This window comes from Muscardinus avellanarius, assembly GCF_963383645.1.
Source record: "Muscardinus avellanarius genome assembly, chromosome: 20".
NCBI classification, from domain to species: domain Eukaryota; kingdom Metazoa; phylum Chordata; class Mammalia; order Rodentia; family Gliridae; genus Muscardinus; species Muscardinus avellanarius.
Window position 1 is genome coordinate 5,465,256 of NC_137806.1, and position 17,742 is coordinate 5,482,997.

The window sequence follows — 17,742 nt, forward strand, 5'->3', positions numbered from 1 at the left end:
TTAACATACTTGTTTTATTTTTTATATTCAGAAGAAGTAGTTATCCATGAGTTTGCTAGTCTTTGTCTGGCAAACATGTCTGTAGAGTACACTGGCAAAGTGCAAATCTTCGAACATGGTGGATTGGAGCCACTGGTCAGACTACTGAGTAGCCCAGACCCTGACGTGAAGAAGAACTCTATTGAATGCATTTACAATTTGGTCCAGGTAAGACTCACTGCTAAGGTTTTGATGGCTGCGGATGCAGCTCAGTGGTAGAGCACCTGCCTGGCATGCATACGGCCTTGGGCTTGAGCCCGAGCACGGGGAGCAGGAGGAGGGTTAGGGGAGGAAGAAATGCTGATTATAGAATTAATTTTCCCATTCAGAATAAAAGCTTTTTTTAACTCAACAGTTTTACATAATCAGTTATTCTTGGAACATCAGATATGTATCATTCATAAAAATAGTTTAGTGTAGATACCTTTTGATTTTCACATTATATTATTATTTCCCATTAAAGAATATCTTAGAAATATATTTCTATTTTAAAAGAATAGAATGGCAGACAAATTAAGGTGGGATTAGTTTATATAAAATGTACTTTTCATAACGGGAAATCTAAGATTCATGTTGGACCTGGGAGGTGACCTTCTGATCTAACCCTGGTCATATAAGCACATTAGGTATCATCTCTGCCCTGGTCAATGCCAAGGCTTTGGATTAGACTTATTTACTGGTATAAAAACAAAGCAAAACAAGCAACCGCAACAAAAACTAGCGATTTGAGAATGCAGAACAGAACTCACTGCTCACAATAGCAAAATGCTACCTTGCTGTACCATTTCTTTTGTAATATCGTATTTCCTATATACAGAAGTAGTTATCCGCGAGTCTGCTAATCTTGGTCTAGCAGACACATCTGTAGGGCCCACTGGTGAAGTGCAAATATTTGAACACGATGACGATGGACCCGAGCCACTGATCAGACCCCAGGTGACGGAACGCCGCCTCCGCTCCCCACCGCCCCGTCTCCCCCTCCACACCCACACCCTCACACACGCAGCTGGGTGTCCGGACACTCTCAGCAGCCTTCTCTGCTGCTTCACCTGCCCGGGCTCCTAACAGTGACCACACACATTGGACAAGGTTTAGCTGAGCTAAAAATACAGAAGCATCATTTTAAATGACTACCAAGACAACGAGGAAGAAAGACTTTGAAGTGAGAGCGAGGAAGCAAAAGAGAGGCCAAGTGTCTAGGCAAAGAGACACAAATAGATTCAGAGTCTCTGGTCTCAGTGTATCTCTGAGAGGTAACTGGACCCTCACTCCTAAGAGAGACGCCGTAAAGAGCTATGAACCTGCCCCGCGGCTGCTCCTTTTTGGCTTCTGATTGCTTGGGCTTGACGTCATCCGACATACTTATCTATTACTCTGTGTCTGTGTTTTTAATCTCAAGACACTGTAGAGCTGTATTTCCCTATTTTTTTTTAAATCAGGCAGAAATGAAAATCATTCTTTCTGGTGTGTGTGTGTGTGTGTGTGTGTGTGTGTGTGTGTGTGTGTGTGTTATTGGGGATTGAACCCAGGGGCATTCTCTCTCAAGCTGCACCCCCAGCCCTATTTTATATTTTGAAACAAGGTCACAGAAGCTGCCTACACTGGCCTCGAACCTGCAATCTTCTTGTCTCAGCCTCCCAAGTACTGGGATCACAGGTGTGCACCGCCATGCCTGGCTCCCCCTACAAGTCTTAATATCAGAATTCCTAACTAATAACAGTATATTAGTACTCCTGTAGCAAGGTTCCACAAAATAGGTGATTGAAGACAGCAAGTCACAACTCTGAGGTTCAAAGCCAGGGAGCACCCTTCCTCATCCCTTCCTCCTCCTGGTGGCCATCAGCTGCCCTGGCATCCTTTGGCTTGGTGGCCGTCAGCAGCCCTGGCATCCCTTCGCTTGGTGGCCATCAGCAGCCTGGCATCCCTTGGCTTGCGGCTGCATCATCCCAGCGTCTCTCTGTCGTCTCTCTCCTCTCAGAAGGATCCTTCGAGGGCTTAGCTGCTCCAGGACGGCCTCATCTACCTAATCACATCTGCAATGACTGTTCCCAAATAAGGTCACATTCTGAGAACTCGTGGGTGAGGGGCAACAGTTCAACCCGTAACAAATCTGAAATTAAGCTGGGCGTGGTGGCACACACTTGTAATCCCAGCATTCGGGAGGTTGAGACCGGAGGATCGGGGTTTGTGGTCAGCCTCAGCTACTTAGATACATCCTCTGCAACTTAGTGGGAACTTGTTTCAAAATAAAGAATAAAAAATAGGGCACGGGGGTGTAGCTCAGAGGTCAGATGCCCCTGGGTTCCATCCCCAAATCTGCAAAAAGAAAAACCCTGTAATTTATTTATAATAATAATAATAATAATAATAATTATTATTATTATTATTATTATTATTATTATTATTATTATTATTTTGGTGGTACTGGGGTTCCTGGAAGCCCTTCTACCTCCGGGCTACACTCCCAGACCTATTTTATATTTTTTTATTTGGAAACAGGGTCTCTTAAACCAGCGAGGCTGACTTCAAACCTGCGCGACCCTCCTGTCTCCGCCTCCCAAGTGCGGGGATGACAAGCGTGCCCACCACGCCTGGCTAAACCCTGTAATTTATATATCCAAAGGAAGCGGCACGTTAGAGGTCGGCTGAAGGGCAAGTGAGAGAAAGCTAAGGTGTAAGTGGGCCCTTTTCCACCTTTAATCGGATTTTGATTTAAAATGACATAATTTAGTAGTCACGGCTGGGAGGCTTCTTGCCATGTTTTCTTCTCTGGTTACAACCAGTCTCCCCCGCCCCCCCACACACACACTCACACTCGCACAGAATTGTTGGTGCACGCACATCAATTTCGTCTAGACCGTCCTGATTTCTTGGTATCATAAATCTCTCCAGTAAAGGTCAGGTGTCTGGACAACCTGCTGTCAGTTTGCACGCTGGGCTGCTGGGCTGCGCCGCACACAGCCGGGCACTTCAGAAACCAGCCCCTGGAAGATAATGAGGAAGTCATGCCGCCACGCATCTTGACAAATACTATTTGAACAGTGTGCCAACGTGTGCAAAGGCTTTTGTTACGCACAGGCTTTGTTGTGATGCTGATTGTAACAAGAGGAATTGGTTGGGCAAAAGGGTGACAATGGATACTGCAAAGGTCCCGGATGATACTATTTCCCGTTGTTGACGTCTGCAGAGTTGGAAGGGAATATTTTGGTGTTGTCCGTTGCACATTTTCTTATTTCTGGATGTGTTATTTTGGAAGGAGCCTGGAATAAAAGATGGGAAAATTGGAACTTAATGTTTTTTTTGTTCAGAAAATAGAATTTCTCCATTCTTGAGGCTGGGTGATGCCTTAGAAGGTACTGATGGAGCCGGGCGTGGTGGTGCACATTTGTAATCCCAGTACTTGGGAGGCTGAGACAGGAGGATCGCAGGTTCATGGCAAGCCTCGCTACTTAGTGAGGCTCTCTTCAACTTAGTGAGACTCTGTCTCAAAATAAAGTTTAAAAAACCGGGCTGGGAATGTACTCCAGTGGTAGACTGCCCCTGGGTTCCATCCCCAGTACCGCCAAAAAAAAAAAAAAAAAAAAAAAAAAAAAAGAAGAAAGTACTGATGGGATCCTTTGTATTTCCTGGCAGGATTTTCAGTGTCGGACATCATTTCAAGAACTGAACGCAATACCTCCTATATTAGAGCTCTTGAAGTCAGAATATCCAGTTATTCAGTTACTGGCTCTTAAAACCTTAGGTATTATTACAAATGATAAAGAGTCTCGAAACATGCTAAGAGAAAATCAAGGGCTGGAGCACCTTATTAAGATCCTGGAGGCTAAGGTATTTACGCTGTTCATTCCATTCTCTGTGGGAAATACACCTCTGAATGTGTTGTGAAATGGGAATTGCAGAATATTTTTAGATAATTTTTATAAGCATTGGTACAAAGTATAATAGAGTGTAATTGTGACATAAAGTTTATCAGCCTGAGAAAATCAGACTAATTGTAGAAGCCACTTTTAAATGAATGTTAAAAATTCTTCTGGCATAGAAGATTGAAGTTTCTAAATTCTTGAGCCAGGCATGATGGTGCACGCTTGTAATCCCAGTGCTTAGGAGGCTGAGACAGGAGGATCACAGTTTTGTGGCCAGCTCCAGCTACTTAGTGAGGACCTCTGTGACTTATGAGACCCAGTTTCAAAATTAAAAAATATATATATTTATTATATTTTATAATATAAATTTTAATGTTTAAATTTTATTTATATTTATATAAAAATATAATATTTTATTATATATATTTATATATGGGACTAGGGTGTAGCTTAGAGGTAGTATGACCCAGGGTTTCATCTCCAGTAATACACACACACACACACACACACACACACACACACACACACACACAGTTCTCTGCAATCTTTTTCCTGATTTCCTGAAACACTGAGAAAATTATAGTCTTTTAAAGGTTAAAAGGCAAGAAGAGTAATTTGCCTTCTAAGCACATTTTGAGACATGTTGGAGCTGAATTTCCATAGTTACTGCTATGCTCTTTAGAGATGAATTTTACGCTTTGAGAATTTGGATTCCTGCTCCAAGTCTCTCCAGTTACCAAAATCCATCTCGCAGTCGGCTGAATACTTGTCAGTGGTTATAGGGTGATTCCGATCGCTTCTGCAAATGCCCGTCTAAACCTCAGCGGGAGGTGATGCGCAGACTCCAGACCTGCTGCTCCTACTTTAATGGTTCAATAGGTCAACTCCACTGAAAAGCAACCCCTAGAGCCTCCTAGGAGTCAGAGACAGGACAGTTCCCTGAGTAACTACTTAATATTAAGTTTTACACTAATATTTCAATCAGCATCTGATCTTCTGCTAAAAAGCTAAACCTCTGAGTTAAAGGTGCCAAACTGGAAAGATAAACACAGAGGAGCCCAAGGGCACAGAGTGCTCCAGGCCACGCAGACCTCCCGCCTGTCCCTCGTCGGCCCCTCTTGGCCAGCCTCTCTGAAGACATTTCACATTCCTGATGGAGAATCCTAATGCAGTGAGCCAGACATGGTGGCGCACGCCTGAAATCCCATGACTTGGGAGGCTGAGACAGAAGAATTGCAGGTTCAAGACCAGCCTCAACAACTTGTGAGGCCCTCCGTAACTTAGTGAGACCCTGTTTCAAAATAAAGAATAAAATAATAGGGCTGGAGATGTAGCTGGGAGGTAGAATGCCTCTGGGTTCGATCCCTGGTACCATTACAAAAAATAATAAAATAAATAAAAGGGGTTCAGAGTGTAGCTCAGAGATGGAATACCTTTGGGGCTCAATGCCCCCCTGTAACACACACACACACACACACACACACACACACACACAAAATTAAGAAGGATACTTTTTCAGAATTAACACATGTGGCCGGGCATGGTGACGCACACTTATAATCCTAGCATTCGGGAGGCTGAGGCAGGAGGATCGTGATTTGAGGACAACCTCAGCTACTTAGTGAGGCCCTTTGCAACTCAGTGAGACCTTGTTTCAAAATAAAGAATAAAAATAGGGCTGGGGGTGTAGCTTGGAGGTAGACCGCCCCTGGGTTCCATCCCTAGTACCACACACACAAAAATTAACACGTGTTTTAGTTGGAAAAATCCAAATACCAAAATGTAGAGAGTGAAAAGTCCAAGTGTCTCTTTCCCGCCCCTCCCCTTCTGGCCAGGCGCCCAGCCCCGGCGTTGACCGGCACCTTGCATGTAGCCCAGTCCTGGAGGACGGGAAGCAAGGTCAAGGAAGGAAGAAGATCAAACTGTTTATTCACACATTACATGACTGTGGGTACAGGGGACCCAGAGAGCCCACAAAAGCCGAGCAGAACTAAGTCAGTCAGTCTACATAAGTCACAGGATAAAAACTCAATACATAAAGATGGATTGTGTTCCCATGTGCCGGCAACGAAAGGAAAACTGAATACAGTTTACAATCATTCCTAATACATGAGCTACTCAGAGTTAAATTGAACGACATTTGTGCACAATCTATCACCAAAAATACAAGACAGTTTTCAAGAAGGCCTAAGTAATGGAGGGATCTAACGCGCTCATGGATCGGAACGCATAACATTAATATGTCTTTTTTTTCCCTCCAAATTGCTTTCGAGTTAGAGTTTCAGTCAATGTTTATAAAATGATTTATAAACCAATTTGGTTGTATCGGGGCAATGCCATTTATCTCCTGTTTTCTTGTGTCTGACCCATTGCTTTATTGGACTCTTCCTCCCTTCCGGCATGTTAATTTAATTTTTAGAGTTATGTTTTAATTTCTCTATTGACTTTCTGCGATATCTCTTCGCATGTGGTGGCTGCTTCGGTGATTACCACACGCAGCTTAAACTTATCATGGTCTACTCAGAGCTGGCCCTGAGATACTGCAGTAACACATGGGAAGCTTGTGGCCATAGATGTCTATTCACTTTTCCCATTCTGAATGCTATCACTGTTGTATTTATTACATCCAAGTCCATGATACAAAATAATAATTTGTTTTGAACAGTCCTGTAGCATGTCTTTTTTAAAAAAATTAAGAAAGGTGTGTGCCTGTAATCCTAGTACTTGGGGGGCTGAGACAGGAGGATCACAGGTTTGAGGCCAGCCTCAGCAATTTATTTATTTATTTATTTATTTATTTATTTATTTATTTATTTATTTATTTGGTGGTACTGGGGTTCCTAGAAGCCCTTCTACCTCCGGGCTACATTCCCAGACCTATTTTATATCTTTTATTTGGAAACAGGGTCTCTTAAGCCAGCACGGCTGACTTCGAACCTTCGCGATCCTCCTGTCCCCGCCTCCCAAGTGCAGGGATTACAAGCGTGCGCCACCACGCCCGGCTAGCCCTCAGCAATTTAGAAAGACCTGTTCCAAAATTAAAAATAAAATAGGGCTGGAGGTGTAGCTCAGAGGTAGAAATTCCCTGGATTCAATCCCTAGCCCCACAAGAGGAAGGAAGGGAGGGAGGGAGGAAGGGAAGAAGGAAGGAATGAGGAGAAGAAAGAGGAAGGAAGGAAGGGAAGAAGAAAGAGGGGAAGGAGGGAGGAGCAGCCCCTGCATGTAGGCATAGCATCTATCGACTCATTGAAACTTAGTTTTTCTGTATCTATCCACGTATTTACCATTTCTAATGCAGTTCATTTTTTCCTGTTGATCTAAGTTGTCAATCAAGCATCTGACGTTACTTAGAAGGGGTTTGATCGGCCCCTTTTTTCCGCTGTGTTTGATTGACATTCTCCTGTTTCTTTGCCCATCCATCCAGGCATTTGGGGGTCAAAGTGGACATTGTGGACAGTCCGCTCCAGTCCTCGGGTTCTGCTGCATCGTCCTGGGGGCTGCTGGTACTCTGTGCTAGTAGGCAGGTAGCTGCAGACCCTCCCTGGTGTGTTGCGTAGTACATCTGGTGTCTTACTCAGTTCTGAGTTTCTGGCTGCTGCTGTTTTTAGCCCGACCCCCTAGGGTCCTCCCCAGGGCTCTATGCTTTGCTGGCCTGGCCGGCCATGGATGTGGAGAGGATCCTAACCTGGATTTGGGGTCTCAACTTTTTTGTGTCCCCTTGCTTCTGTTCTGAGAAGCTCCTCCTTGAAATCTGAAGCTCCGCTACAACCTTCAGGCTTAAGCAACCTCTCATGCCTTAAGCAAGTAGAGTCAGCTTTCTGCCTGCTGAGTTACACACGGATTGAGGAGTGCACTCCCCTCGAAAAGAAGTAAATTAACAAGTTTCACCTAGCACGGCTCCCTCTTTCAAGGACGAGATACATTACTTTCTAGTCCCTGCCTGTTATCGTCACCAGAGTCCCTAGGTCTCCTTCATGCTTCCGTAGTTTAATGGCCTGTCAGAGGTCTGGACAGAGTTTATATTCAGAGTTTGGAGAACATCCTGTGTTAGAGTTCTCCAGAGACACAGAACAACAACAGATGAGTAAGAAATTGGCTCATTCAACTGTGTGAGTCGCAGTGCAGTGCCCAGAGAATCCCTCATCTCAAGGGAGGTCCGTGCTCGTCTGACAAGACCTTCGACTGACTAAATGAGGCCCACCCACATTATAGAGAGTAATCTGCCTTACTCAAAGTCTACTCATTTCAATATTGATCACATCTAACGTTTGACCAAATATATGGCTACTGCAGCCTAACCAATTTGATACATAAAAATAAGCATGATAAGTCTACCCCTTGCCAGTTTTGGTGCCCATGTATATCCTGAAGTCACACCTAATCTTCAAATAAAGACAAAGTCATACATCCACCTAGAACAATACAGCCATCATGTGCCCTACCAAAAAGGCATCAACCCTCTCTTTAGAAGAAGATGCAGCTGGGCGCGGTGGTGCACGCTTAAAAATCCCAGCATTTGGGAGGCTGAGACAGGAGGATCACAGTTCGTGAAAAACCTCAGCTACTTAGGCCCTTTGCAACTAACTCAGTGAGACCCTGTTTAAAAATAAAGAATAAAAAAATAGGGCTGGGGTGTAGCTCAAAGGTAGAATCCCCCTGGATCCATCCCTAGTACTACAAAGAAGAAGAAGAAGGAGGAGGAGAAAGAGGAGGAGGAGGAGGAGAAAGAAGAGGAGGAGGAGGAGGGGGAGGAGGAGGAGAAAGAGGAGGAGGAGGAGGAGGGGGAAGAGGAGGGGGAAGAGGAGAAACAGGAGGAGGAGTGGGGGAGGAGGAGGAGGAAGAGGAGAGTTGTAGTCCCTGGGTGAGGTTTATTCCCCCAAGGGATATGTTTCTCCTTGATATTCAGGAACTTAAATACTATGATGTAAAGTGAACAAAAATTAAATACTAATATATTTTCATTTTGGGTATTGGAGGTTAAACCCAGAGGCATTTTACTTCTGAGCTTTACCTCTAGGCCTATTTTATTTTTTATTTTGAAGCCAGCTCTCACTAAGTTGCTGAATCGAACCTTGAAACTGCAATCCTGTTGTCTCAGTCCCTCGAGCATGGGGATTACAGGAGTGTGCCACCACCCCTGGCTCAAATACGCTACCTAATACTACTATATTAAATAATATAAAGTTAACCCATCTCACAAGGTAAGAGAAAAGCAAAGAGGTATATGTTAACATACATACATATACACATAGACACACATATATACACATATGTGTAACAGAATTAAAATACTCAAGCCAATCTTCCTCATAACGTGGTCATGACTGACACGGCCACGTTCTTCCTCTGCCTCGTCCATATTTCCTTTGCCTTCATAGCACGTACTTCAGCCGTAGCTCCTTGCCTTGTGATGACCCCAGCTTTCGTTCTGAGGTGTCAGAGTGAGGAGTCATCCCGCCCGGATGGGGTCGTCCTGGCGTTCCATTGACTTTAACCGCAGCACGTGGTCACACTCGGGGACCCTGGGAGATCTCTAGTTTTGCAGACGCCCTCTTCCTGCCTTCCACTGAGCATTAGCCGTCCTTCCCTCTTGCACACTAACTCTCTTGGTTGACTTAGAGGCCGGGAGCCCCAGTGGCAGGTGGCAGCCTTAACTTCCAACCTAATGAAGTCACTGTTGACTCTCGCCTTGGGGTTGAAGGTCCCTGGGTCAGCAGGGCCCGAGGCGGCAGGTGCACGAAGCTGAGCTTCTGCTGGCGCGTCGCTGGGGCTTGTGAGTGGCCCCACTCCCTCTCCACTGCTGGATCCCTGGGCCTGTGACTCTACCTCAGGGAAGATGGCGCTACTGGAAAGACACCGATTGGGGGTGCACACCTCCTCAGGAGACTCTGACGGGCCGAGCGGTGCCCTGCTATGCTAGAACTGAGTCTTCAAGGGATGGTGACCTGTGACTCCCTCCAGCGTGGGCCAGGACTGCACTTCCCTGCAGTGGAGCGAGCTCGCGGTCAGGAGCCAAGCTATGCATCACTGAGATTTCTAGCTGTTTGGGTAAAGCTGCGGCCTCTCCTTGTGTTGGGCATTTGGGAGATTCCCTGGGCAGGAAAGCCACAGGCTGGCACTGCCTTACTCTACCAGCGCCAATCTCAAGGAACACAGTTTCCTCCAGCTTCTGTCTGATATTCAAAAGACATATTCTTGGAATATTCAATTGCCAGTGCTGCAAATAAATATTTTGGTCAGATTTTAACATTGTTTTTGGTGAAAGGGCATATGGGCAACTTCACTAGACTACCGTGAGGGGCGGTACTGGGGAATGAAGCCAAGGGCATTCTATCTCTGAGCTATACTCCCCTCTAGTCCTTTTTATTTATTTACTTATTTTTATATACTTGAAACAGGGTCTTTCTGGGCTTCCGAGAGTCTCGCTGTGTTGCTGGGGCTGTCCTCAAACCTGGGATCCCCCTGTCTCAGCCTCCCAAGTACACTTGGCTACCAATCTTGGAAGTTTTCTTCATAGCCTTATTTTTAATCTATAAAGCTCTTTGGAGTAAGGGAAAGGAGAAAAGTGGGGCACACGGTTAGGGAGGGCGATGTTACTTTGCTCAGCTGAGCTTCTGTTTCCTCCGCCCCTGCTGCAACACCAATAAATTGCATTATGTTCTGACTGATCTCAGCTATTCCTTTTCATGCAACTCTCTAAAGTTGTGTTTGCTTTTCTTATTAGGAACTAAATGATCTTCACGTGGAAGCACTTTCAGTGGTAGCCAACTGCCTGCAAGATATGGAGTCTATGGCGCTCACTCAGCAGACAGGCGGTCTTAAAAAGCTCCTGTTATTTGCGGAAAGCTCTACAGTTCCTGACATTCAGAAGAACGCAGCCAAAGCGATTACGAAAGCAGCTTATGATCGTATGTCTCGTCTTATGGAAACAAATCGTACATTCTTTCTCTTACTCTTAATTTTGATCAGTACTAACAAAGCGCTAGAACATTTGTTCACACTACATACCAATGGGAGAGGGGCGCTACTCCTTAAGGCCAAAACTGACCTCGCTGCCAACGAGCTCCAGTTGAGATTGCGTTATCAGGGATGCAATAACCTATGGTTTAATTATAGTCCCACTTTAAAGAACAATTTCTTTCTAAATTAAGCTTTAAGCCTTTGTTTCTCTTTAATGTGGAATGATATAGATTGTATGCATTATTGCGATCTTGAAGGTACTGTTTCGAGAAAGCCACATTCAGAATAACATTCATAAGGTAATTTCAAGTTTCAGTTGTAGTCTAGGAATGCCATGTTACCTAGCTGCGAAAATAACATCTTCATACTATATAACACAGTTTTCATTGCCCTGACAAGCTATGTTGACATAAATCTGTAAAATATGAGAGATTAATTACATTCCAGGCACAGAAGATGAAATTGTAGTTTTAATTTATGAATATTTGGAGTATTTTGTTTAATAAAAGATGGATTTTATGTTTCCCTTTCTGTGTCACTACTCTTATAAACGATGACAACTTTGAGTATTTTAAGTGACTTATATTCTAAATATATATAATGTACATCTGTACCTATGTCTAGTGTAGATTGGGAGAAACATTTTTTCCCACCCACACTGGGTTTCTTCAAGGCAGCAGAGAGCAGAATTTCGCAGTCTCCTGCAGAGTCAACACAGAGGGGCCTCATGGAGTTACATTATCAAAGCCAGGTCCTAAGACAGGCTGTGAAATGAAGGTGTCTAATACTGACAGAAGTTGGTCTGTTTCTAATCTATCAATGGAGCTTGGACATTCTCCTAACTGGTCAGCCTAATTTTTCTCCTATTTCAGTATTCTTAGCTAAGTGAGACCTAAAGAGAGGTGTAATAAGAAGATGCAAAAATGTCAAACCCACAATTTTGGCGTATCTCAGCCTCTTGGTGCCTACTGTAACTGAGTCATTCAGTGTCCCAGCTACACTTGAGGTGGTGAGTTCCTGGACTACTCCTCATGCCAGGAGCACTGGATAGAGAGTCCCTGGTCCCACTGGCCCTGCAGTGACCGGAGAAGCTGTACGTTCATCCATTCACGATTTTTTTCTGTTTTGTTTTTGAGGTAGAAATTGAGCCCAGGAGCGTTCTACCCTGAGCATTACCCCTACCCTACTTTATTTTGAAACAGGGCTTTGCTAAATTGCTGAGGGCCTCATGATGCTGCTGGGCTGGCGTCGAAACTTTGATTCTCCTGTCTCAACCTCCACACGAAGTCACTCATGTTTTTTTTAAGTCAACAGGCAACCACAATGCCCGCCTTTATGTGGCTTGGAGTTGGCATTGTGCAAGGGAAAGACACTCGCAGTTTTTGGCACATCTGAGGAATCCATAGATCCTTGTGGACTTGAGGGAGGGAGAAAGTGATGTCAAGGACAGGGCCAGGTGTGTTCGTGGACCACCAGGAACAACCCGTCACTACTCCAGAAATGAGAAACTCAAGAAGTGCGTTTTATTTGAAGGAAAGAAATGAGTTCCGTTTTTCCCTTTAAAAAACGAATAACATTTTCATAATATAAAATTTACCATTGCAATCGCTTTAAATATAGCACAAGCTGCATTGAATATATTCACACGAGCCGGGCTTGGTGATGCACGCTTGTAATCCCAGTACTTGGGAAGCTGAGACAGGAGGCTCACAGGTTTGCAGACAGCCTCAGCAAGTAGTGAGACTCTTGTTAACTTAGCAAGCCTGACCTTATTTCAAAATAAAAATAAAATAGGGCTCAAGGTGTAGCTCAAAGGTAAAATGTCCTGGGTTCAATCCCCAGTGTCACAAATATAAATAAATAAATAAATAAATAAAGGCAGGCAGGCAGGCAGGCAGGCAGAATAAAGACAGACAGATATAAATATGTTCACATGTTCATGCTACCATCCATTCACAGAACACTCTTAATTCAACACAACTAAAATCTGAGGCCTATAAAAGAGTAACTTTAACTTCTGCGTCTGGTAGCCACCATCCCGCTTTCTTTTCCATGACTTTGACCACTCTCCATCTACGTGGAATAAGAGCATTTATCCTTTTGTGACTATCTAGCCCTTAGCTTGCCTTCAACATTCATCCAGGTTGAGGCATGGGTCGGAATTTCTTTGCTTTCTAAGGCTGAATAGTATTCCACTGTATGCATATACCACATTTCACTTATCCATGTACCACATTTCATATCCAACTGATGGGCAGTTGGCTTGCTTTGCTATTATGAATAATGGGTCTATAAACACGAACCAACAAATATTTCTTTGATTGTATATTTTTTTCAATTCTCGGGGGTATATACCTGGAAGTGGAATTGCTCAACCATATGGTAATTCTATTTTATTTTTTTCTTTTCTGTGGGACTGGGGATTAAACCCAGGGGCATTCTAATTCTGAGCTATACCCCCAGCCCTATTTTCTCTTCTTTATTTTTATTTTTTAAATTTTACTTATATGTGGAACATATTGAAAATGGTGTACATTTAGACTGTTCTTGGTGCCATCTCCCCTGCCCCCATTCCCCTTCCTCCCTCCCAACAATGATTGACCATGCTATATTTATACTTTTACACATATTCAGGTGTAGCTCCTCCATTAATCAACCTCAGCCTTCTTCCTCTCCTATCCTTCCATTCTAGCTTTGCTGAGATTTCCCCTCCATTTTCTGGAGTCCCTCTGGTATCCCCAATGCTCACTAGTTTGGGCATATTAGAGAAAACATATGTCCCTTCCCTTTCTGTGCTTGGCTGATCTCACTTAACATAATGTTCTCCAGGTCTTTCCATCTTCTTGCAAATGCCATGATTTTGTTCTTCTTTATAGCTGAGTAGAATTCCATTGTGTGTATTTCCCATAATTTTGCAATCCATTCATCTGTTGATTGAGACCTAGATTGGTTCCATATTTTGGCTATTACGAATTGTGCTGCTATGAACATAGGTAGGCATATGTTACTGTAGTTCTCTGATTTCAACCCCGTTGGAAAAATACCCAGGAGTGGTAGAGCTGGATCATATGGTGGATCTATTCCCAGTTTTCTAAGGAATCTCCACACTGATCTCCATAGCGGCTGAACTAGTTCGCACTCCCACCAACAGTGTAAAAGAGTTCCTCTTTTCCCATATCCTTGCCAGAATTTGTTGTTATTTGACTTCTTTATGTTTGCCACTCTGATTGGGATTAGATGGAATATCAGAATAGTTTTTATTTGCATCTCCCTGATAGCTAATGATGTAGAACATCTTTTCATGAATCTATTGGCCATTTGTATCTCTTCTTTTGTGAAGTGTCTATTCAGTTCAGTTGCCCATTTCTTGATTGGGTTATTTGTTTTGCTAGTGTAGAGTCTTTTGAGCTCTTTGTATATTCTGGATATTAATCCTCTATCAGAGTGGCGGCTGGTAAATATCTTCTCCCATTCTGTAGGCTTCCTCTTTAGGTTCTTGATGGTTTCCTTTAATGAAAAGAAACTTTTTAGCTTGATGCCATCCAACTTGTTAATTCTTGCTTTAATTTCCTGTGCTTTGGAGGTCTTGTTGAGAAAGCTACTTACTGCCTGTGCCATATGTTGGAGTGTTGAGCCTATGCCCTCCTCTTAATAACTTCTCAGTCTCTGGTCTAATTTCTAAGTCTTTGATCCATCTCGAGTTGATTCCTGTGCATGGTGAGTGGTAAGGACTTAGTTCCATCTTTCTACCAATAGATAGCCAGTTCTCCCAGCACCATTTGTTGAAAAGCTGTCTTTTCTCTAGCGTATGAGTTTGGCCCCTTTGTCAAAGATTAATTGACTATAGGTGTGGGTATGCAGGTTTGTTTCTGTATCTTCTATTCTGTTCCACTGGTCAGTCTGCCTGTTGTTGTGTCAATACCATGCTGTTTTTACTACTACTGCTCTATAGTATAATCTGAAGTCCGGGATTGTGATGCCTCCTGCCTGGTTCTTGTTGCTGAGAACTGCTTTGGCTATTCTGGGTCTTTTCTTTCTCCATATAAAATTCAAGACTGATTTTCCTAGGTCTGTGAAGAATGTCATTGGTGTTTTAATGGGAATTGAATTGAACCTATAGATCACTTTTGGCAGAATGGCCATTTTGATGATATTTATTCTGCCTATCCATGAGCACGGGAGGTCTTTCCATCTTCCAAGGTCTTCTTTGAGTTCTTTCTTTAATGTTTTATAGTTTTCTTTGTACAGGTTTTTTACATCTTTGGTTAGGTTTATTTCTATGTACTTTATTGGTTTTGAGGTTATAGTGAATGGAATTGTTTTCTTTATTTCTTTCATTGTGGATTCATTGTTGGCATAAAAAAAAAAGCAACTGATTTCTTTAGGTTGATTTTGTATCCTGTGACTTTGCTGAATTAGTTAATAAGCTCCAGAAGTCTTTTGGTTGAGTTCTTTGGGTCTTCTAGATAAAGGATCATGTCATCTGCAAATAAGGATAGTTTTAATTCCTCTCTTCCTATGTGAATTCCTTTGATTTCCTTCTCTTATTGCTGCGGCAAGAGTCTCAAGAATTATATTGAAAAGGAGTGGTGATAGTGGGCATCCTTGTCTTGTTCATGATTTTAGAGGAAATTCTTGCAGTTTTTCCCCATTCAATATGATGTTGGTTTTGGGTTTATTGTATATTGCCTTAATGATTTTGAAATACACTCCTTCTATTCCAATTTTCTGCAGTGTTTTTAACATAAATGGTTGTTGGATTTTGCTGAATGCTTTTTCAGCATCTATTGATATGATCATGTGGTTTTTGTTCTTGGTTCTATTTATGTGGTGAATAACGTGTATTGATTTGTGTATGTTGAACCAGCCTTGCTTTTCTGGAATGAAACCAACTTGGTTGTGGTGTACAATTCTCTTGATATAGTTTTGAATATGTATAGCCAGTATTTTGTTTGGAATTTTTGCATCTATGTTCATAAAGGATATTGGTCTGTAATTTTCCTCTCTTGAGGTATCTTTATTTGGTTTGGGGATTAATGTGATACTGGCCTCATAGAAGAAATTTGGGAGAATCCCATCTCTTTCAATTTCCTGAAACAAGTTGTGAAGTATTGGAATAAGTTCTTAACTGAGGGTGTTGTAGAATTCAGCTGGAAAACCCATCAGGGCCTGGGCTTTTCTTTGATGGCAGAATTTTTATTGCTGTTTCTATTTCTTTGCTTGCTATTGGTTGGTTTAGGCTTGCTATGTCCCCTTGGTTCAGTTTAGGTAGGTTATATGTGCTTAGAAATCTACCGATTTCTTCCATGTTTTCCAGTCTATTGGAGTATAAATTTTCAAAATAGTTTCTGATAATCTTTTGAAATTCCGCATTGTCTGTAGTTATGTCTCTGTTTTCATTTCTGATTTTAATAATTTGAGTTGATTCTCTCTTTCTTTTGGTTAGATTGGCTAGGGGTTTGTCAATCCTATTAATCTTTTCAAAGAATCAGCTTTTTGTTTTGTTGATTCTTTGAATTTTTTTCTCTATTTCATTTATTTATGCTCTGATTTTAGCAATTTCTGCCTTCTGCTGGCTTTGGGATTAGACTGTTGCAGTCTTTCTAGGTCCTTGAGTTGTGGCATTAGGTTCTTTACTTGGTTCTTCTCTCTGTTCTTCTTATCTGGGCACTTAATGCTATTAAGTTTCCTCCTAGCACTGCCTTCAAAGTGTCCCATAGGTTTTGATAAGTTGTTTCTCTATTTTCATTTATTTCCAGAAATTTATTTCTCCCCTAATTTCCAATCTCACCCACTCATTATTCAATAGTGTATCATTCAATCTCCATGTATTTAAATAGTTTCTTTTGAATTTCTTGTTGTTGATTTCTACTTTCATTCCATTATGGTCTGAAAAGATGCAGGAAATTATATTACATCTTTTGAATTTGCTGGTGCTTGCTTTGTGGCCGAGAATATGATCTATTTTTGAGAAGGTTCCATGGGCTGCTGAGAAGAATGTGTATTCTGTTGTTCCTGGTTGAAATATTCTGTTTATGTTTATTAGGGCCATTTGATTTATGGTTTTCTTTAGTTCTGAAGATTCTTTACTCATCTTTTGCCTTGAAGACCAATCCAGTGGTGTGAGAGGTGTGTTGAAGTCTCCCAATAGCATTGCATTTGGGTCTATTTGAGATCTGATGTCCAGCAGGGTTTGTTTTACAAATGTGGCTGCACTCACATTTGGTGTATAAACATTTACTATAATTATATCTTCTTGGTGGATTGTTCCTTTTAATAAAAGGAAGTGCCCTTCTTTGTCTCGTCTGATGTGTTTTAGCTTAAAGTCTGTTTTGTTGGATATCAGCGTTGCTACCCCTGCCCGTTTTTGGTCTCCATTGGCATGGTATATCTTTTTCCATTCTTTCACTTTCTGTGAATCTGTGAATGTCTTTGACTATAAGGCGAGTTTCTTACAAACAGCATATATTTGGATTATGTTTTTTAATCCACATTGCCAGTCTTTGTCTTTTGATTGGTGAGTTAAGTCCTTTGACATTCAGAGTTATTATTGAAGTATGATTTTTGTTTCCTGTCATTTTGTGTTCTAACTTCTGTTTGTTATATTTTATTTCTTCTTTACTTAGATACCCTGCTGATCAAGTTCATCTCTTCTCTGGTTCTCTGTAACTTGCTTTTTTCTTCTTTGTTTTATTTCTTTAAGTATTTTCTCTAGTGTTGGCTTTGAATTCATGAATTTTTCGAGATACTGCTTATCTTGAAACACTCTTGTTTCTCCATCAATTTTTAATAATAATTTTGCTGCATATGGCAGTTTTGATTGGAAGCTGTTTTCTTTCAGGGTCTGAATCACATCATACCAGTTTCTCCTGGCATTCAT

The 17,742-nt window shown here is 42.2% G+C and overlaps 1 protein-coding gene across 2 annotated transcripts in view; it reads left to right on the forward strand.

The window, feature by feature from the left end:
* The window catches only part of ARMC3 (armadillo repeat containing 3), a gene marked incomplete at both ends in the record, with an annotated part of 97,507 nt that overhangs the window by 26,140 nt on the left and 53,625 nt on the right, over positions 1–17,742 (forward strand). For both annotated transcript variants that reach the window (XM_080716880.1, XM_080716881.1), the window contains 3 exons: positions 32–207; positions 3,673–3,867; positions 10,627–10,810. In XM_080716880.1, coding sequence (XP_080573006.1) covers positions 32–207; positions 3,673–3,867; positions 10,627–10,810 — 555 coding nt within the window. The remainder of the gene's footprint in view (positions 1–31; positions 208–3,672; positions 3,868–10,626; positions 10,811–17,742) is intronic.